Raw genomic sequence first — 23661 nt, 5'->3', positions numbered from 1 at the left:
GGTTCGAGTGGCAGTAGAAAGCCTCAAATTCTGAGATATTTTATGCTATCAAGAAAGAGACTTTATCTAGAGAATTATATATCAAAAGAAAGATCTATAAGTCTATTATCTTACCTAATCAACCAATTCTTGGTATGATTTTTTTATACGGATATATTGATCTTGGAAGAATCAATGGTGGTTCTGGAAAAATAGCAGAGACAAAACTTAGTTAGGCCATATGACAAAGACCGAAACCTATCAGATTATTTATCGTATGATAATTATATTTTATGAAGAGATGCTATACATGGATGAAATTTATTTAATTCTAGTTTCAGAAGGAAAAAATTTCATGTCAATCTGTTCTATATTGAAAGATATATTCGAATTGGAAAAATCAAAGGTCATGCTGGTATTTTGTTGTATTGAAAAATCTGAATTTATGCCAATTGTTTTGTGTCACTGTTTGAGTTGATATATCAGGAAAATATCTCACTTCTCCCTAGTTTTAGGGCTTATTTAAAAATCTTTTTTATTTTGGATTATTGCTACTTCTATGATATTTGGTTCAAGCTAGGATCACTACCAGTACCTCCCAGCTTGAAGGGGAGAAGTAGAAGAAGAACAAGAAATAGGCAGTTTATTCCTTATGTTGTGGATAAGTTTATGTGACCAAAATATTAAAGAAAGGGGGAGCACAAAAGATGAAACTTGTGCATCAAAGAAGAAATTTTTATATCGGATTATTTCATGGGTTCTTTGACAAAGTTCACTATTTGGTTCGTGTTATATGTGTTGGAAGATGGTCGTGTTATATTCAGTTGTAGCTATTATGTCTCTTTGGGCACATTATTATTGAATAAGAGGTGGCCTCATGTCATCATTTATTTTACCCCATCAAAAAGATCAAAATTGTTTGTGGTTGGGAGTTCACGACGGATGAACTTCATCCCCGTCAAAAAGATGAAAATTATTTCTGGTTGGAAGTCCATGACGGAGGAACTTATGATAACATCTATGCTATCCCCCTCCCCTCCCCCCCCCCCCCCCCCCCCCCCCCTGTAATGGCTTTTATGTCTCCTAGCACTTGAGAGTCGTTGTCCTGTGGAGGGAGACAGTGGTGGCACTTCAGAGCAATGCCGATAGACACACTAACGATAGCAGTGGAGTGTGCCCTACATCCAGCATTAAGACTAGAGTATGAAGCAATGGCTTACTGGCTAGGAATGATTTTTACTCTCACTTATAATGCCACAGGGCCTCATGGAAAGACGCAACAACGTGAGGGGGAATGTTGGAAGATGAAGGCATATTGGAAGATGTGCCATTTTATACAAAAATATTTTATACATCATTTGCAGCAAGCTGAGAGTTCATGTTGTTCTCTCACCCCCAGCTTGAGGGGGAGTGTTGAAAGATAAGATCAAGCCAAAACGACCAAGGAAGGCCCACATATGTAAGATTATTATAAGATGGGCCACATGACCAAGGAAGGCCCACAAGATGGGCCCAAACCCATAAGAAGTAGGACCCACATTGATTACCAAGAGCCGGCATCCTTATCACATCAGTTGGAAGATCAAGAAGGACTCACAAAAGTATCTTTATCTTAGGGTCACGACCAAGAAGAGTTTTAGTTTAAGTTATATTTGTTTTTTATCAATATTGAGTTACCTAATTATGTTAGGACTTACCTTAAGTGTTAGAGTTTGGGTGTAATTGGGACAAGGGTAGTTTTATTGTAATTGGACACTACTACCTTCCTCTATTATAAATAGAGGTTCATGTACTCTGATTACAACAAGTTATTGATGTCAATGAAGTATTTCACTTTTCCATAAATTCAAAAAATTGAATGGGGCAGAATTATTTACTAATCTGGATTTGAAATCCGGGTACCACCACATTCGAGTACACCCTACTGATGTGGAGAAAACTGTCTTTCGCATGCATCATGGCCATTTTGAGTTCTTAGTCATGCCATTTGGGCTCTCCAACTCCCCTTCCACTTTTCAGGCCCTGATGAATGAGGTCATTCACCCTCTCTTACGGAAATATGTTTTGGTATTCTTTGATGATATTCTGATTTATAGCAAGCACTGGGAAGACCTTATTCAGCATTTGCACCAGGTATTCAACCTCATGCGTTCCCATCATTTATTTCTCAACCAATCAAAATGCTCTGTGGGTACCTCAGAGGTAGCTTATCTCGGTCATGTCATCTCGGCCTCTGGTGTTAAGGCGGATAGTAGCAAAATACAGGCAGTGGTTGACTTGCCTACTCCACATTCAATCACTACTTTACGGGGATTTTTAGGCTTGGCTAGGTATTATCGGAAGTTCATTCGCGACTATGGCAAGATCGCGGCTCCGCTCAACAACTTACTGGAGCGTAATGCCTTCACATGGTCAAACATAGCGGCTTCGTCCTTTAAGCAGTTGAAACACGCCTTATCCTCTACCCCGGTTCTCCAACTCCCCAATTTTGAAGAACCGTTTGTTGTTGAATGTGATACTTCCGCAGAGGGCATTGGCGCAGTATTAAAATAGCAGGGCCATCCCATTGCATATTTCAGCAGGTACCTCACCCCGCACCACCACAAATTAGCTGCTTAGGAAAGGGAACTTATCAGCTTAGCCAAATCCATTCAGCATTGGCGTCCTTATCTTTGGGGTTGACACTTCGTGATCCGGACATACCACTGTAGTTTGAAATATTTATTGGAGCAACGTATCACTACTTCACTGTAACAACATTGGCTGAGTAAATTGATGGGTTTTGATTTTAAGGTGGAGTATAAACCAGGCCACCTTAACATTGGGGCTGATGCCTTGTCTGGCAGGGACATGTCGGAACCACTGCTACACGCAATCAGTCAACCATGGTTTCTTTTGCTCGATTCAATTAGTGATGAAATTCAGCAACATCCCGAGCTCATTGTCTTGTATCACAGCATTGAGTAAACCACGATGGACAACAATTGGGCACTTCAGGATGATCTCATATTCTATAAAAATTGGATTTATCTCCATCCTACTTTGGCCTACTCAACATCATCCTATCTACATTTCACGACAGCAGTCATGAAGGCCAGCAAAAGACATATTTTTGGCTAAGTTGTGACTTCTATTGGAGGGGCATGAAACGTATGGTGACTGACTATGTATATTCGTGCCAGGTTTGCCAACGAAACAAGGCTGAGACATTAAACCCAATAGGCCTGTTGCAACCTCTTTAGCTCCCTTCACAGGTATGGGCAGATATATCCATGGACTTTATAGATGGCCTCCCAACGTCTTCAAGCAAATCTATTATTTTCATAGTGGTGGATCGGTTCTCTAATTATGGGCACTTCCAGCCCCTGGCGCATCCTTATACGGTGACACATGTGGCTCAAATCTTATGAACTAGATCGTCCGCCTTCAAGGCTTACCGGAGTCCATCACCAGTGATAGAGATGCAGTATTCACAAGCACCTTTTGGAAAGAGCTATTCAAATTATAGGGCATGAAATTGGCTTTCTCATCAGCCTACCACCCTCAGACAGATGGGCAAACGGCAATGGTCAACTGCACTATTGAGATGTATTTGTGCTATTTGGTGGGGGATACTCCCAAAAGTTGGGTCCGCTTGCTCGCCTAGGCGGAGTTTTGTTATAATGCATCTTACCACACTGCACTTGGCACTACACCCTTCAAGGTGGTTTATGGGTGACACCCCCTCGTATCTTATCTTATGAGCTTGGCTCATCTTAGGTGGCGGTGCTAGACCTAGCTTTGGGGGAACGGGATACTATTCTCTCACAGGTCAAAGCACACTGCTTGCAGAAAACTTAGGACACTATGAAGAGCACCTATGACAAGGGTCATCGTGACCTTTCATTTGTTCTGGGAGATTATGAATGGCTTCGACTTCAACATTACCGCCAGCTTTCCCTTACGGCCTCCAAATGTCACAAACTTTCACCGAAGTTCTATGGCCTATTCCAGGTGTTGAACCGTATTGGCAGTGTGGATTATCTCCTACAACTCCCACCAAACACCAAGATCCATGATGTCTTCCATGTCTTCCAATTGAAGCCATTCAGGGGAGATTCGCCTATGCTCCACACACCGTTGCCACCAGTACAAGATGGTCATGTTTTACCTACTCCAGAGAAGGTGTTTCAAGCTCGCCGGGTCCAAGGGTCATGGGAGATTTTAGTCCAGTGGACCGACACAGATCCTGTTGAAGCTTCCTGGGAACCATTAGAGGCTTTCAATGCCCTCTACCCCACCTTTGAGCTTGAGGACAAGCTCTTTGTCCAGGAGGGGCGTGATGTTATGTAATCCATAGCATCTAGAGTAATTAGTAGATGCAGGGGTTAAATTATTTAATTTCCAGGTTTTCGCAATTAGTAGGTTTAAATGTAATTTCCTTCAAATTAGTGGCCCTTTGTTGGGCCTTTGCTGGTGTGCGTCAACCCTAATCCTCTTAAATGGATGACGGGTTCTGGAATGAAGTTAAGCATTGATCATTAGTCTAAAGTCTGAGATTGGATACTCTCTCTAATGAAATCGAATGTGCATGCTTCCTTCGAAGCTTGATCTCTCTCTCTCAAAATGATAGGTCATTCGAAAAATCCCAAACACCTCAAAACGGATTACAACCTGGAAGCCAGAGGAGATCGTTGGGTGACTCGATCCATGACAAGAGATCTTAATAGTGATAGTTAAAATTTTTTCTGGGTCCACTATGACCTCTGATGCTGTAATAATATGCCCCAGATAGGCCACCTGTGTTCTACCCAAGGAGCACTTGGATTGTTTAAAGTAAAGATGATGTGCTCGAATAAGTTGGAAAACCAGATGTAAGTCTTCTAAATGCTGATTCCATGACTTGCTGAAGATTAAAATATCATAAAAGAATACTAAAACAAACTTTCTGAGATAGGCACTAAATACCTCATTCATTAGGGCCTAGAAAGTTGAAGGAGCATTGGACAGACCAAAAGGCATCACGATGAATTCAAAGTGGCCATGGTGAGTACGGAATGATGTCTTCTCAATATCTAGAGGAAACATTTTGACTTTATGATACCCCGAGCGCAAGTCCAACTTAGTGAAAAATTTAGCCCCATGTAATTCATCTAATAACTCATCCACTATTGGAATTCCAACTGATGGCCCCATAACTCCGCTTCATCGAGCATGTGGAAGGCGGCCAACCCCACCTTGTCTTTTTTAGTCGTCCTTTGATGAGAACTTTTTTTCACACCTATAAAGAAAAATTAGAGTGTCCTCCGACCCTTTAAACATAGGGAAGTCTAGTTTTGTGTATCTGGGAATTGTCCCTCCTCCTGGACTAAAACCCCCTTTGTGTGTTGGATGTTCTACGCGTCCAACATATTGCTCCCCCTGCCTGGTCACAGGGCTTCTTCCCCCTTCCCGTGGGGTTGGGTTTCTTCGCCAAATTGATTCATACAATCTATTAGAAAAATCTTCAACTTGTAAATTTACCTGGTGAGAGATTCGGCTGTCCAACAACGCAGCGAGTCGACCCTCGTTTTCTTCTTGCCTTGCAGCCATTCGACTTTCACTCTCTTCTTGCCCTGCGTGTATCATCTCCCTGAGTTTGGCTATCAATTCCTCATTGCTAGATGACTCCCCCATGTTGGCCTGCTCTGATACCAAACTGTTGTGGTCAATGACCATGGATCGTGTGATTTGGTGAAGGGAGAGGTCGTTTAGAGGATCAGAGGCTAAACCAAGGTGTCCTGATTTACCTGGACGACCTATGATGGCAAAATTGTGATGGAAAAAGGAATGGACGGGAATGAAATGATCAAGCTCATCAAGGGGAGACCTGTACCCTTTGGTTCATCAAGGAGAACGCTGATCCTAGGGTTCCATGAAGGAGAATGCCGATCCTGAATTAGGGTAAACTCTGCTTGCCATTCCTTCACCCTCATGAGCCCCTTAAAGGCTAATCACGCCAAGGCATCCGATTGAGAGTTTTACAATAATGCTATCGTTGGCTTACATCTTGCCACATAATTAAATAAAGTAAATTTATAAATCCTAATGTACTTGAATGTCCTACTGAGTTACCACTCACCCACGTCGCCTTTGCATGACTCGTTCCGCTATCGAGTCCACAACATAATATCAGTAAGATTCATATAGTACATTCCTCTTAAAGCATGGCATCTAAATGATTGGGCAATTTCGTCCATTAAACCAACTTCAATTTACAAGAAGGGTACTTTCACCCTTACATATACCATGAGAATTAAAACCATGGAACAAACAATCAATCTTGAAAATCAAGATTCAACTCTAAAATTGTTAGAGTTAAATGATCTAGGAAAATATCTTTAAAATACTGATAAGAATAAAAATATGCATAATGTATTCATTCAAATTGCATTTAAACCTTTAACTTTATTTGGAATGAATACCTGTTTACAGGCCATTATTCGTGATGGAAGGTGTTTGGACTAGAACCCTCTCTTATGGGAATAGTTGAAACTAGTCTCAGTAGAGGTCCAGTTTATTTCAATGTCCATCCTAATTTAACTCTATCTTTAACTGATAGAAATTTTTTAGAAGCCCTACAACTTAGGATTCTAACGTAGGGATATAATTTTATTCCTAGAAAAAAACCATAACAGTGATTGTTAGAATTCATTTTAAAATCATGAATACCTTAGATCCAAAGGTTCTTCAATCATGAGATGTCAATAAAATAGTTTTAATAGAAACTGATTTAATGAGTACTAATGTGGCTACTCATCGCATGATCAATTGGGATGAATTCAAATCCCACCCCATTGGACCATTCCTCAGGTTATTCCTCCCAAACTCCTAACAAATCATGATATTGATAAGATCATTCAATCCACAGATGGTGATGTGGTAATAAATTTCAAGGAAAGAGATAGAGTCTCACTTCCATATTCTTCTCAACATTCAGATGTAGGTCATGTAAAGTTGTGGAGCCTAATTAACGCCTTACCCTGAGTTGGTCGAGGATCGACTATATATAATTGTTTCACAAAGGATAGTTTTGGAATTTCACTCTTGTAATGCGGTTGCCCTAACTTTCTCTTTAAATTGGGGGGTTACCGCTATTAGGGTTTTATGATCTTAACCCAAGGAGCATCTCGAGTTCCAGCCCGAGAGGTTAGAGAAAAACATTTGTATGTGTGTGATTTCTCTTGTAAACTATTTTATCTTCATAGTGGATTATTGCAACGGCGGAAGACATGACGTAGTCTCACCTTGAGGCAAATCTGTATAAATCTTGTTGTGCTTGTTTTTTTCTTTTTCTGCGTTTATTATTATTGCTCTTGTTATTTTGAAATTAGGGCGTCTAATTCCTAATCGGTTAGACATCTAGATTCCAAAAGGTCTATGAAAGAACTTCCTTAAAGGAGGACTCGTCGCTACAAGGAATTAAAATATCTGACTCCCAAATACCTCATGGAGTCTGTTGACAAAGGGAAAAAGAGAGAACCTCTCCAACCCCAAATGACACGACTGGATTCAATCTATAGCTTTCGATTCTTATGAATTTTTTGTCAGAACAAGGTGGTTCCGTTCACCACTGATGGGTAAGGTACTTGACTTTTCTCACTTAACAGACCGGTCTTTTGGGTTGTATTGGCTATGTGTTTGACATGGTATTAGAGTTGGGCACCACGTTTCGAGTTTGAATCCCTGGTGAAGCGGTAGGGAACAGGAACGGTGGGTGTCAGTGCTAGGTGGTTCCATCCACCATTGATGGGTTAGGTACTTGGATTTCCGTAGTTAACAGAGAGTTGGGCAGAAAGCATTGTACCTAACCTAGGCGGACCAGAGGTGGACGGAACCTAACTCAAGTGGACCAGAACCACCTAGCTCTGACACCCACCATTCTCGTTCCCTACCGCTTCCGTCGGGATTTGAAAGCGGAACGTGGTGCCTAGCTCTGATACCATGTCAAACACCTAGCCAATACTACCCAAAAGAACGATCTATTAAGTGAGAAAAGCCAAGTACCTAACCCAGGTGGATCAGAACCACCTAGCTCTGACACCCACCATTACCATTCCATACCGCTTCCGCCGGGATTCGAATGTGGAACGTGGTGCCCAACTCTAAAACCATATCAAACGCCTAGCCAATACAACCCAAAAGATCGGTCTGTTAAGTGCATAAAGCCAAGTACCTAACCCAGGTGGACTAGGGGTGGATGGAACCTAACCCAGGTGGACCAGAACCACCTAGCTCTGACACCCACCATTCCCATTCCCTACCGGTTCCACCGGGATTCGAACGCGGAATGTGGTGTCGAGCTATGATTCCATGTCAAACGCCTGGCATATACAACCCAAAAGGCCGGTCTATTAAGTGCAGAAAGCCAAGTTCCTAACCCAGGTGGATGAAGGGTGGACGGAACCTAACCCATGTGGACCGGAACCACCTACCTCTGACATTTTCGTGTGTAAAATAATTTTTTCTTCCCCCAAAATTTAAGTTGGATAGAAAGCCCATACAAGATGAATTTTTCCATCCCAAAAATCTGGGTTTTCAAAGATGGTTCTTTAAAACTCATGGGAAGGAACAATAGACACAAATTTCTAAAGATTTTTATGCATACTTAGACACAAACAAGGTTGTTATACAGATGAAGTTCCAATTATCTCTACCATTACCAGAGATTGGACTCTGTAATCAAGGGTACAAATCAAACCAGTGCGTCCTCCTGCTGATCCCTTAAAGCTAGAATTCTCTAGCACTTCTTCTTATTCAAAGAAACCTATAGAGGTTGTTCCTTTTGTTCATCCCGAAGGACAAGATAATCCTTTAGGGCAAATTTTAAAACAAAATAATGTTGCCAATTTAAATCTTCAAACAATCTGTCAATAATTAAATAGAATTGAAAATTCTACTGAGACCTTAGATTAGGGAAAAATTATACCTCATCCAGATCATCCATCTAAAAAATTACCCTTAATCAAGGATAATAACCCTTAATTAAACCCCCATTTCCGATTAGGAACTTTAAAAGTGAAAATAATCAGGAGTATAGCTCTGAATTGTTGTCTCGACTCAAAGGTCTTAGGATCAATACAGTCAAACATCATGAAGATGATAAAGTTTCTGCTTCCTCAGACACTCTTTCCTTTTCACAACTAGGAGGTATTACTCCATCAATTGATGTTGATACTAACATCGACTCAGATCTTGCATCAAAGTTAGAATTAACCAATATCAGTCATACTGAAGAAATACTTCAAACAATGATGGGACAACCAAGTGTTCAGAAATTTGATTATGATAAGAAATCCAGGAATAGGATGCGCTTCACAAATTTTATTACCACAGGCCTACACCTCAGGACCTATTGTATGAAGAAAATTTCTATAGATAAAAAGTCTTATGATGGAAGATCTATATGTGAATGTAATTTGGATGGCTTGTTCGAATACCAAATCTTATAATTGCATCGTAGAATGTTAATGTACAGTACCATATATCAGCAACATAAAACTTATGGTCCAAAGTATTGCCAAAATGATTACTATAGGTGTTGAATTTAGGATCCCTTTACCATAATTCCGAGCAAGAGAAAGAAGAAAGAAAAAGAAGAAAAGGGAAGAAGAGCTCTCGGGTAGAGAGAAGAAAAAATAAAAGAGCAAAGAGGGGTTGTGCCAAGCAAAGAGAGAGAGGGAGAAAGTAACTCGAGAATGAGATGTGTAACTTGATGAATTCCGAATTACAACTCTATTTATAGTAGAGGAGGAGGTAGAGTCCTTATACAATTAGCCTTTCAATCCTAATTACATTCCAACTCTAACTCTCTAAGATAAGAGTATTTCCTTGTACCGCAGGGACCTGTCTGAGCCTCAACTACACGCAATCAGTCAGCCAAGATTTCTTTTGTTGGACTCCATTCAGGATGAAACTCAGTAGCACCCTGAGCTCCTTGATTTATATCACAATATTGAGCAGAAAACATTGGATAGCAATTGGACCGTTCAGGACCGACTCATATTGTTCAAGAATCAGATTTTTCTCCATCCGACTTCGCCCCTCATTCACAACATATTATCTATGTTTCATGACAGCATAGATGAGGGCCGATAGAAAATGTATTTTCGTATAAGTCATGATTTTTACTGGTGGGGCATGAAAAGTAGTGTGACGGACTATGTGATAGCTTGCCAGATTTGTCAGGGGAACAAAGCAGAGTCCTTAAGTCTTGTAGGGTTACTACAACCACTTCAGTTACCTTCACAGGTATGGGCAGATATATCCATGGACTTTATAGATGGCCTACCCCCATTCTCGGGCAAATCAGTCATTTTTGTGGTGGTCGACCGCTTCTCTAAATATGGACATTTCTTGCCCCTGGTGCATCCATATACAATGACTCATGTCGCCCAACTCTTCATGGATCAAATTGTCAAACTACATGGCGTGCCTGCGTCGATTACCAATGACAGAGATGCAGTCTTCATAAGTACTTTCTGGAAAGAACTATTCAAGCTGCATGGGACAAAGTTGGCATTCTCTTCAGCCTACCACCTACAGACCGATGGACAAACAGAGTTCATCAATCGTACCATTGAGATGTACCTCCGTTGTTTTTTCAGGGATTCACCTAAAGGTTGGGTCCGGTGGCTAGCATGGGCGGAGTTTTGTTATAATAATTTGTACCATACAACACTCGGCACAACTCCTTTCAAAGTCATTTATGGTAGAGATCCCCCTCGGCTCTTATCATATGAACCTGGTTCTTCTAGGGTGGCAGCTCTTGACTAGGCTTTGGTCAAACAAGATGCAATGATCCGCCAGGTCCGATATCATTTACAGGAAGCTCAACATACAATGAAATCAAATTATGATAAATGGCATTGAGATCTGGTCATTTCTTCAAGAGATTATGTGTGGCTTCGTCTCCAACATTACGGCCAGCTCTCCCTTACGGCCCCCAAACGTCACAAATTGTCCCCAAAATTTTATGGGCCATTCCAAGTACTAGAACACATTGGCACTGTTGCCTACCGGTTGCAGCTTCCACCGGATGCAAAGATCCATGACATTTTCCATGTCTCAGTTGAAGGCCTTCCAGGGTGACTCTCCGTTGCTCCACACCCCTTTGCCACCACTTCAGGAGGGGTGTGTGCTTCCCACCCCAGCTCAGGTGTTGCAGGCTCGTCAAGTCCAGGGCAACTGGGAGTTTTTAGTATAGTGGGCCAACACAAACCCACTTGACACTACATGGGAGCCCTTGGAATCTTTCAGGGCTCTCTACTCCACTTTTGAGCTTGAGGACAAGCTTTTTCTCCAGGAGGAGGGTGATGTTATGGACTCCATAGCATCCCGAGTAATAACCAAACACAGGAGTTAATTTATGTAATTTCGTTTTGATGTGTTTGGATGGTTTACTTGTAATTTTCTTATAACTGGTGCCCCTCGATTTGGGCTTGATGTTTTACGTCCCTAATCATTTTTATGGAGGAGAACAGGCTGGAATGAGAATTAAGCATTGAATCAATTAGTCTAGTTGGTCGGATTCTCCCTATTTGAGGTTCAAGGTTGAGCCTCCTTCAAGGTTCGTTCCATCCCAAGCTATTGGGCGTTCGAAGCACAGAAATTTCCTCTCTTCGTCGGTAGCAAATCTGGAGGAAAGAGGAAAAAGAAGGGTGACGAGATCCATGGCAAGGGCAGAACCTAACACCAAACCAATCTACTAGAAGACTAATTTGAGTTGAATTAGGACTCTCTCTTCATTCTGGCCTTATCCTTGTGGCTTCCTCATGATCTTCCAGATCATTTTGATAAGGTTTTCAACTCGTGAGATATTTGTGGGTCCCACTTGATCTTCAAGTCTTCTAACTCAATTCAAGTTGTGCTTCTTAATTCCCTAACTCGTGCTTGCTTGGGTGAGGACTCCTTCTTGGTTTCCCACGTCCTCATGGTGGGTCCCACCATCTCGAGCACCATGGTGGTCGTGAATATAAGGGAGAAGGCCAGCTCGTGGCCTTATCCTTGTGGCTCCCTCATGATCTTCCAGATCATCTTGATAAGGTTGTCAACTCGTGAGATATTTGTGGGTCCCAATTGATCTTCAAGTCTTCTAACTCAATTCAGGTTGTGCTTCTTAATTCCCTAACTCGTGCTTGCTTGGGTGAGGACTCCTTCCGTCCTCATGGTGGGTCCCACCATCTCGAGCACCATGGTGGTCCCACATTGTAACACTCCCTCTCAAGCTGGGGGCGAGAAGACATCATAAATGCCCAACTTGCTACATATGGTAGACATGATCTTGTGAGTTACAGTCTTGGTGAGAATATTTTTAACTTTAATTTGTGATGATATATGCTTCAGAGATAAGAAACCAGCTTGGAACTTTTCTCGTTTAAAATGGCAATCCACTTCAATATGCTTTGTCCTTCATGGAAGACTAGATTCGATGTAATGTGTATTGCTGCTTCATTGTCACAGTATAGATCTATTGGAGCTTCTTTGTAGAATCCACATTCAGTGAGAAGAGGTCTTATCCATATGAGTTGACTAACAGTATGTGCCATGGCTCTGTATTCTGCTTCTGCACTTGACCGTACTTCTACATTTTGCCTTTTGGTTTTCCATATAACCAAATTCCCTCCAACCATCGTACAAAATCCTGAAGTAGATATTCTTTCATCCGGGGATCCGGCCCAGTCTGCATATGAGAATCCTTTGATGTTAAAGTGACCATGGTTTTTATAGAGAAGCCCCCTTCCTGGAGCTCTTTTTAGATATCGTAGTATTCTTTCAAGTGCTTGCCAATGAATAAGTTGAGGCTTGTGCATGTATTGACTTACCACACTTACTGTGCATAAAATATCTGGCTTTGTTACAAATAGGTAAATAAGTTATCCCACTGGGGGTAGAGGGTCCATAGATACTGAGGCCATCTCTTCTTCAATAATAATATCTCATCAAAAGAGATATAATAGCAACAACTGAATATAACACGACCATTTTCCAACATATAACATGAACCAAAAATAATATACCTTGTAAAAGGATCCATGAAATAATCCGATATAAAAAAATATTCTTAGATGCACAAGCTTCATTTGTGCTCCCCTTTTTATTGAATATTTTGGTCACATAAAATTTATCCACAACATATGGAATAAAATACCTATTTTTTGTACTTCTTCTACTTCTCCCCCTCAAGATGAGAGGTCATGGCAGTGATTCCAACTTGAACCAAATATCATAGATGTAGCAATAAGCCCAAATAACAGAGATGTATAAATAAGCCCTCAAACCAGGGAGAAGTGAGATACTTGCCTGATATAGAAACTTAAAATTTGATGCAAAACAATGAGCTTAAATTCGGATATTTCAATGCAACAAAATACCCACATAACTTTTAATTCTTCCAATGCGAATATATCTTTAAATATAGATCAGATTGGCATGAAATTTTCACCTTTGTGAAACTTGAATTAAATACCTTTCATCCAAGTATAACTTATCTTCATAAAATATAATTATCAGAAGATATATAATCTGATAGCTTTTGGTCTCTGTAATCCGGTCGAACTAAGTATTGTTTCTCCTTTTGCCAGCATGCCCATTGACTCTTCCAAGATAAATATCTCATTATAAAAAAATCAGATCAAGAATTTGTTGAATAGGTAATAAAATATACTTACATATCTTTATTTTGATATATTAATATCCATACAAAGCCTTGTTATTGATAGCATAAACTACCTTGGAATTTGAAGCTTTTTGCTACAACTCAAACCTCTTTTGCAATCTGACCTTTGCTACTTTAAATATTGATTTCTCTTTGTAAATAACTCAAACAGAGAATTGGTAGAATAGGTAATAAATTAAACTTACATATATTTATTTTTATATATAATTATCCATTTAAAGTCTGTTTCTTGATAGCATAAAATACCTCGAAATTTGAAGCTTTAAGCTGCTGCTAGAACCTTTTTTTCAATCTGACCTTAACTACTTCAAATATCAATTTTTTCTTGTAGATAACTCCAATTGGAAAAAAAATATTTTTTTCATGGAAAGTAGACTCGAATATCTTTTCATCAATATATAATATGAAATATGAAAAACTCAGTATAGAGGTAAAAATGCAAAGAAAATAACGTGTGTAGGGACTAAAAAAATAAACATGAACCTAAAATAATAAATCTAAAATGCTAGGGATTGTAGATCAAAAGAAGGATCAAATTACCTTTGTGGGTTGACCGAGTCAACTCACAAAACCTAATCTGATACCATTTTGAATTTATGGAAAATATAAATACTTTATTGACTTATTATAATCAGAGTACATGAACCTAAATTTATAATAGAGGAAAGAAGTAAAGTCCAATTACAATAAAACTACCTTTGTCCCAATTACACCCAAACTCTAACACTTAAAGATAAGTCCTAGTATAATTAAATAACTCAATATAAATAGAAGATAAATATAACTCAAACTAGAACTCTTCTATGAGGACGTGACCATTAGATAAAGATGTCAGTTTGTGGCTATCTTTGTGAGTCTTTCTTGTTCGTTTTGCAATCATCAGAAAAAGGGGGAGCAACGAAAATAACTGAGTGTTGACTCCTACTCCACAAGTCATTTCAACATATTTCGTGCAAGCATATCCATATTTAAAGCATGTTATGATCAATTAGAAATCTCTTTCTTATAAAATTCCAAGATATTAGAGGTTGTACTAGTGGGAATTCCAAACATGGATAAAAAAACTTTGGTGTTCGTTTTTTTTGTGTGGATAAATATTCATTAATTATATTTATAATTATTTTAAAAAATTTTCAAACATAAACTCCAAAATATTCATTTTATCTATTTGCCTTTACTTTTTTTTCTTAACTTTTTTTTGTTTACTAGTGAAAAAAGGGAGAGTGAAAACTCAAGTTTGGAGTTTAAAACAAAACTTGACATCTGAAGTGGAAATGCAAAAATAGAGAGAGAGATAATTCCAAAAAGTCTCTGTAATTTTTAGGGATTGTAAAAATCTTTTAGTTTTTATATATAATAGGTTTTGCTCACATCGGAAAAGGGGGGAGCGGGGGATTTAACTGAGTGTTGACTCCTAATCGACAAGTCATTTCTTAGAAAAATATAGCTTGTTACTCATGATCAATCACTTTACAATGATCTATGATTGTTAGATCAACTTTTTGTAAATGGGTAAAAAATGGCTTGTTTGGATCGAGTAAATATCCCACCGCTCGTTCACTTGAGATTTTTATGAGCATTTGTTGTTCTTCTTAAAAGTCTTGGGTCCTTGAGTCATTTTCATCTTCAACATATTTCGTGCATGCACATCCATATTAAAAACATGTTAGGATCAATTAGAAATCTCTTTCTTATAAAATTCCAAGCTATTAGGGGTTTTACTAGTGGAATTTCCAAAACATGGATAACAAAACTTTGTTGTTTGTTTGTGGTGTGTGGATAAATTTTCTTGACATAAATTTTTTATGGTTTCAAACTTTTTGCATACATAAACTCTAAAAATTTTATTTTGCTGCGATCTATTTGCCTTATCTTTTTTTGTTTACGAGATAAAAAAGGGAGAGTGAAAACTCTTATTTGTATTTTAAAACAAAATTTGAAATAAAAAATGGAAATGCACAAATGCATAGAGAGATAATTCCAAACAGTCTTTGTAACTTTTAGGGATAGTAAAACTATTGTAGTTTTTATATGTGAGGTTTTGCAAATATCGGAGAAAGAGGGGAGTAGGGATTTAACTGTGTGTTGACTCCTAATCCATAAGTCATTTCTTAAAAAATTATAGCTCGTTACTCATGATCAATCACTTTACAATGATCTATGATTGTTAGACCAACTTTTTGTAAATGGGACTAAAATTGCTTATTTTTATCGGGTAAATATCCCACCACACATTCACTTGAGAATTTAATAAGCATTTGTTGTTCTCCTTGAAAGTCTTGGATCCTAGGGTCATTTGGATCTTTAACATGTTTCGTGCAAGCATATCCATATTTAAAACATGTTAGGATCAATTAGAAATCTCCTTCTAATAAAATTCCGAGCAATTAGGGGTTGTATAAGTGGAATTTCCCAAACATGGATATCAAAACATTGGCGTTCGTTTTTGGTGTGTGGATAAATTTTCCATTCTTAATATTATTATTGTTTTAAATTTTTTTCATATATAAGCTCTACAATTTTTATTTTGTTGTGATCTATTTGCTTTATGTTTTTTTTTGTTTACAAGAGAAAAAAGGTAAAGTGAACTCTAGTTTGGATTTAAAAACAAAACTTGACATCTAAAATGGAAATGCACAAACGCAGAGAGAGATAATTCCAAAAATTCTATGTAATTTTTAGGGATTGTAAAACTCTTTTAGTTTTTATATACTAGATTTTGCAAACATTAGAAAAAATGGGGAGTGGGGGATTTAACTGAGTGTCGATACCAAATCCATAAGTCATTTCTTAAAAAAATATAGCTCGTTACTCTTGATCAATCATATTACAATGATCTATGATTATTAGATCAACATTTTGTATATGGGCAAAAAATGGCTTGTTTGGATCGGGTATATATCCCACCGCACGTCCTCTTGATAATTTTATGAGCATTTGTTGTTCTCCTTAAAAGTCTTGGATCCTTGGGTCATTTGCATCTTCAACATGTTTCGTGCATGCATATCCATATTTAATACATGTTAGGATCAATTAGAAATCTCTTTGTTATAAAAGTCCAAGCTACTTGGGGTTGCACTAGTGAAATTTTCCAAATATGGACAACAAAACTTTGGTGTTCGTTTTTAGTGTGTGGATAAATTTTCTTTACTTACATTTATTATTTTTAATTTTTTTTAATACATAAACGCTAAAATTTTCATTTTGTTATGATCTATTTGTCATTTTTTTACGAGAAAAAAAAAGGGAGAGTGAAAACAAAAGTTTGAATTTTAAAACAAAACTTGACATCTAAAATGGCAATGCACAAATTTAGAGAGAGATAATTCCAAAAAGTCTTTGTAATTTTTTGGGAATGTAAAACTCTTTTATTTTTTATATATTAGGTTTTACAAACATCGAACAAAGGGGGGAGCAGACTATTTATCTGAGTGTTGCCGCCTAATCCACAAGTTATTTCTTACAAAAATATAGCTTGTTATTCATCTTTTTTTAAATCAGCAAAAAATGGCTTGTTTGGATCAGGTAAATATCCCATTGCACGCTCACTTGAGAATTTGATGAGCATCTATTGTTCACCTCAAAAGTCTTGGATCTTTGGGTTATTTTCATCTTAAACATGTTTCGTGTATGCATATCCATATTTAAAACATGGTAGGATCAATAAGAATTCTCTTTCTCATAAAATTCAGAGCTATTAGGGGTTGTACTAGTGGAATTTCTCAAACAAGGATAACAAAATTTTGGTGTTCGTTTGTGGTGTGTGGATAAATTTTCTTTACTTATATTTATATTTTTTAAAAACTTTTGCATACGAATCTCTAAAATTTTCATTTTATTGCGATCTATTTGTCTTATCTTTTTTTTTTTTTTACTAGAGTAAAAAGGGAGTGTGAAACTCAAGTTTGGAATTTAAAACAAAACTTGATATCTAAAATAGAAATGCACAAATGCAGAGAGAGATAATCCAAAAAGTCTCTACAATTTTTAGGGATTGAAAAACTCTTTTAGTTTTTATATATTAGGCTTTGCAAACTTTGGAAAAAGGGGGCAACGGGGGATTTAACTGAGTGTTGACTCCGAATCCACAAGTTATTTCGTACAAAAATATAGCTCGTTAGTCATGATCAATCACTTTGCAATGATCTATGATTGTTAGATCAACTTTTTGTAAATGGGCAAAAAATGGCTTGTTTGGATTGGGTAAATATCCCACCGCATGTTCACTTGAGAATTTAATGTTCTCCTTAAAAAGTCTTAGATCCTTGGGTCATATGCTTCTTCAACATGTTTCATCCAAGCACATCCACATTTAAAACATGTTGGGATCAATTAGAAATCTCTTTCTTATATAATGCCAAGCTATTAGTGGTTGTACTAGTGGAATTTCCCAAACATGGATAAGAAAACTTTGGTGTTTGGATAAATTTTCTTTACTTATATGTATTATTGTTTTAAATTTTTTGCATACATAAATTCTAAATTTTTCATTAGGGATTGTAAAACTCTTTTATTTTTTATATATTAGGTTTTAAAAACATCGAAAAAATGAGGGAGCGGGGGATTTACTTGAGTGTTGACACCTAATCCATAAGTCATTACATACAAAGATATAGCTTGTTGCTTTTGATCAAGCATTTGACATTGATCTATAATTGTTAGATCAACTTTTTTTTCAATGGGCAAACAATTGCATGTTTGGAATGGGTAAATATCCCACCGCACGTTCACTTGAGAATTTAATGAGCATTTGTTGTTCTCCTTAAAAGTCATGGATCCTTGGGTCATTTGCATTTTCAACACATTTCGTGCATGCATATCCTTATTTAAAACATGTTAGGATCAATTAGAAATCTCTTTCTTATAAAATTCCAAGCTATTAGGAGTTCTACTAGTGAACAACAAAACTTTGGTGTTCATTGGTAGTGTGTGGATAAATTTTCTTTACTTAAATTTATTATTGTTTAAATTTTTTGCATACATAAACTTTAAAATTTTCATTTTTTTACGATCTATTTATCTTAATTTTTTTTTACGAGAAAAAAAGGGAAAGTGAAAACTCAAGTTTGGATTTTAACACAAAACTGGACATCTAAAATGAAAATGCACAAATGCAGAAAAAAGATAATTCTAAAAATCCTCTATACTTTTTAGGGATTGTAAAACTCTTTTAGTTTTTATGCATTAGGTTTTGCAATCATCAGAAAAAAGGGGGCAGTGGGGGATTTAACTGAATATTGACTCTTCATCCATAATTCATTTCTTAAAAAAATATACTCGTTACTCATTATCTATCAGTTTACAATGATGTATGATTGTTAGATCAACTTTTTGTAAATGGGCAAAAAATGGTTTCTTTGGATCAGTTAAATATCCCACCGCACGTTCACTTGAAAATTTGATGAGCATTTGTTGTTCTCCTTAAAAATCTTGTATCTTTGGGTCGTTTGCATCTTCAACATGTTTCTTTCATGCACATATATATTAAAAACATATTAGGATAAACTAAAAATCACTTTCTTATAAAATTCCAAGCTATTAGAGGTTGTACTAGTGGAATTTCCCAAACATGGATAACTAAACTTATGTGTTCGTTTGTGGTGTGTGGATAAATTTTCTTTACTTATATTTATTATTGTTTTAAATTTGCATTCATAAACTCTAAAATTTTTATTTTGTTGTGATCTAATTGTCTTATTCTTTTTTTGTAGACGTGAGAAAAAAGGGAGAGTGATAACTCAAGTTTGGATTTTAAAACAATACTTGACATCTAAAATGGAAATGCACACATGCTGAGAGAGATAATTCCAAAATTTTTATGTTATTTTCAGGGATTGTAAAACTCTTTTATTTTTTGTACATTAGGTTTTGCCAACATCGAAAAAATGAGGGAGCGGGGAATTTAACTGAGTGTTGACACCTAATCCATAAGTCGTTTCTTACAAAAATATAGCTTCGTTCCTTTTGATCAATCACTTTACAATGATCTATCATTGTTAGATCAACTTTCTTTAAATGGGCAAAAAATGGCTTGTTTGGATCGGGTAAATATTGTACCGCACGTTCACTTGAGAATTTAATGAGCATTTATTTTTCTCCTTAAAAGTCATGGATCCTTGGGTCATTTGCATTTTCAACACATTTCATACATGCGTATCCTTATTTAAACCATGTTAGGATCAATTAGAAATATCTTTATTATAAAATTCAAAGCTATTAGGTGTTGTACTTGTGGAATTTCCCAAACATGGATCACAAAACTTTTGTATTCGTTTGTGGTATGTGGATTAATTTTCTTTTCAAATATTTATTATTGTTTTAATTTATTTTCATACATAAACTCTAAAATTTTCATTTTTGTAGCAATCTATTTGTCTTATCTTTTTTTGTTTACAAGAGAAAAAAGGAAGAGTGAAAACTCAAGTTTGGATTTTAAAACAAAATTAGACATCTAAAAAGGAAATAAACAAAAGCAGAGAGAGGTAATTCCAAAAAGTATCTGTAATTTTTAAAGGTTGTAAAACTATTTTGTTTTTTGTACATTAGGTTTTACAAACATAGGAAAAAGGAGGGAGCGGGGGATTTACATGAGTGTTGACCCCTAATCCATCAGTCATTTATTACAAAAAATATAGCTCATCATTTTTTATCAATAACTTTACAATGATCTATAATTATTAGATCAACTTTTTTTAAATGATAAAAAATGGCTTGTTTGGACTAGGTAAATATCCCCCTGCACGTTCACTTGAGAATTTAATGAGCAATTGTTGTTATCCTTTAAAGTCATGGATCTTTAGGTCATTTTCATTTTCAACATATTTCCAGCATACATATCCATATTTAAAACATATTAGGATCTATTAAAAAAAATTTCTTATGAAATTCCAAGCTATGAGGGGTTGTACTAGTGGAATTTCCCAAACTTGGACAACAAAACTTTGGTGTTCATTTGTGGTGTGTGAATAAATTTTCTTTACTTACATTTATTATTGTTTAAATTATTTGCATACATAAACTTTAAAATCTTCATTTTGTTACAATCTATTTGCCTTAATATATTTTTTTATGAGAAAAAAAAAAGAGAGTGAAAACTAAGGTTTGGATTTTAAAACAAAATTGGACATCTAAAATCGAAAAGCAAAAATGCAGAGAGAGAAAATTCCAAAAATCCTCTATAATTTTTAGGGATTGTAAAACACTTTTAGTTTTTATGTATTAGGTTTTGCAATCGTAAAAAAAAAGGGGGGAGCGGGGGAAATAACTGATTGTTGTCTCCTACTCCACAAGTCATTTCTTACAAAAATATACCTCATTTCTCATGATCAATCACTTTAGAATTATCTATGATTGTTAGATCAACTTTTAGTAAATGGGAAAAAATGGCTTGTTTGTATCGGTTAAATATCCTACTACATGTTCACTTGAGAATTTGATGAGAATTTTTTGTTCTCCTTAAAATTCTAGTATCCTTGGGTCATTTGCATCTTCAACATGTTTCGTGCAAGCATATCCATATTTAAAACATTTTATGATCAATTAGAAATCTATTTCTTATAAAATTCCAAGTTATTAGAGGTATACCAGTGGGATTTCTCAAACATGGATAACAAAACTTTGGTGTTCATTTTTGGTGTGTGGATAAATTTTCATTACTTATATTTATAATTATTTTAAATTTTTTGCATACATAAACTCCAAAATATTCATTTTATTAAGAACTATTTGCCTTAACTTTTTTTGTTTACGAGTGAAAAAAGGGAGAGTGAAAACTCAAGTTTGGATTTTAAAACAAAACATGACAACTAAAGTGGAAATGGACAAATGCAGAGAGAGATAAATAAAAAAAATCTCTATAACGTATAGGGATTGTAAAACTCTTTTGGTTTTTATATAATAGGTCTTGCAGACATTGGAAAAAGGGGGGAGCAGGGGACTTAACTGAGTGTTGACTCTTAATCGACAAGTAATTTCTTACAAAAATATAGCTCGTTACTCAAGATCAATCACTTTAAAATGATGTATGATTCTTAGATCAAATTTTTTAAATGGGTAAAAAATGGCTTGTTTGGATCGGGTAAATATCCCACCGCTCATTCACTTGAGAATTTTATGAGCATTTGTTGTTCTCCTTAAAAGTCTTGGGTCCTTGGGTCATTTGCATCTTCAACATATTTCGTGCATGAACATCCATATTAAAAACATGTTAGGATCAATTAGAAATTTCTTTCTTATAAAATTCCAAGCTATTAGGGGTTGTACTAGTGGAATGTCCAAAACATGGATAACAAAACTTTGATGTTCGTTTGTGGTGTGTGGATAAATTTTCTTTAAATAAATTTTTTATGGTTTCAAATTTTTTGCATACATAAACTCTAAAATTTTCATTTTGCTGCGATCTAATTGCCTTATGTTTTTTTGTTTACGAGATAGAAAGGGAGAGTGAAAACTCATATTTGGATTTTAAAACAAAACTTGAAATAAAAAATGGAAACGCACAAATGCGTAGAGAGATAATTCCAAAAAGTCTCTGTAAGTTTTAGGGATTGTAAAACTATTTTAGTTTTAATATATGAGGTTTTGCAAACATCAGAAAAAGGGGGGAGTAGGGATTTAACTGTGTGTTGACTCCTAATCCATAAGTCATATCTTAAAAAATTATAGCTCGTTATTCATGATCAATCACTTTACAATGATCTATGATTGTTCGATCAATTTTCTGAAATGGGCATAAAATTGCTTATTTGCATCGGGTAAATATCCCACCACACGTTCACTTTAGAATTTAATGAGCACTTTTTGTTCTCCTTAAAAATCTTGGATCCTTGGGTCATTTGGATCTTCAACATGTTTCAAGCATGCATATCCATATTTAAAACTTGTTAGAATAAATTAGAAATCTACTTCTAATAAAATTCCAAGCAATTAGGGGTTGTACAAATGGAATTTCCCAAACATGGATATCAAAACATTGGTGTTCGTTTGTGGTGTGTGGATAAATTTTCCATTCTTAATTTATTTATTGTTTTAATTTTTTTTGCATATTTAAGCTCTAAATTTTTTATTTTGTTGCAATCTATTTGTTTTTTTGTTTTTTTTTGTTTACAAGAGAAAAAAGGTAAAGTGAACTCTAGTTTGGATTTAAAAACAAAACTTGACATCTAAAATGGAAATGCAGAAATGCAGAGAGAGATAATTCCAAAAATTCTATGTAATTTTTAGGGAGTCTAAAACTCTTTTATTTTTTATATATTAGGTTTTGCAAACATCGAAAAAAGGGGGGAGTGGGGGATTTAACTAGGTGTTGACACGAAATCCATAAGTAATTTCATAAAAAAAAATTGTGCGTTACTCTTGATCAATCACATTACAAATGACTGTTATATCAAATTTTTGTAAATGGGCAAAAAATGGATTGTTTGGATCGGGTATATATCCCACCACATGTCCCCTTGATAATTTTATGAGCATTTGTTGTTCTCCTTAAAAGTCTTGGATCCTTGGGTCATTTGCATCTTCAACATATTTCGGGCATGCATATCCATATTTAATACATGTTAGGATCAATTTGAAATCTCTTTGGTATAAAATTCCAAGCTATTAGGGGTTGTACTAGTAAAATTTTCAACATTTGGCCAACAAAACTTTGGTGTTCGTTTGTAGTGTGTAAATAAATGTTTTTACCTATATTTATTATTTTTGAAATTTTTTGTATACATAAACTCTAAAATTTTCATTTTGTTACGATCTATTTGCCTTTTTTTTTACGAGAAAAAAAAGGAGAGTGAAAATAATAGTTTGGATTTTAAAACAAAACTTGACATCTAAAATGGAAATGCACAAATGCAGAGTAAGATAATTCCAAAAAATATTTGTAATTTTTTGGGAATGTAAAATACTTTTAGTTTTTATATATTAGGTTTTGCAAGCATCGGAAAAAGGGGGGAGTGGACGATTTAACGGAGTGTTGGCTCCTAATCTCCAAG

At 36.0% G+C, this 23661-nt stretch overlaps 2 protein-coding genes across 2 annotated transcripts; both read left to right on the top strand.

The window, feature by feature from the left end:
- The first annotated feature begins 1959 nt into the window (after nucleotides 1-1959).
- LOC137959428 (uncharacterized mitochondrial protein AtMg00860-like) lies at nucleotides 1960-2532 on the top strand. The gene has a single exon (XM_068806810.1). The coding sequence runs from the start codon at nucleotides 1960-1962 to the stop codon at nucleotides 2530-2532; it is 573 nt and encodes a 190-aa protein (XP_068662911.1).
- A 1293-nt stretch (nucleotides 2533-3825) lies between these two features.
- LOC137959427 (uncharacterized) lies at nucleotides 3826-4311 on the top strand. Its single transcript, XM_068806809.1, has one exon. It carries the CDS (start codon nucleotides 3826-3828, stop codon nucleotides 4309-4311), a length of 486 nt encoding a protein of 161 aa, XP_068662910.1.
- Nucleotides 4312-23661: the final 19350 nt, after the last annotated feature.

Source organism: Aristolochia californica, unplaced genomic scaffold (assembly GCF_029961685.1).
Source record: "Aristolochia californica isolate CCGP_79_NKW_82.1479 unplaced genomic scaffold, dmAriCali1.0.hap1 SCAF_3, whole genome shotgun sequence".
NCBI classification, from domain to species: domain Eukaryota; kingdom Viridiplantae; phylum Streptophyta; class Magnoliopsida; order Piperales; family Aristolochiaceae; genus Aristolochia; species Aristolochia californica.
The sequence above is the reverse complement of the archived record's forward strand: the minus strand, read 5'-3'. Positions and strand labels throughout refer to the sequence as shown.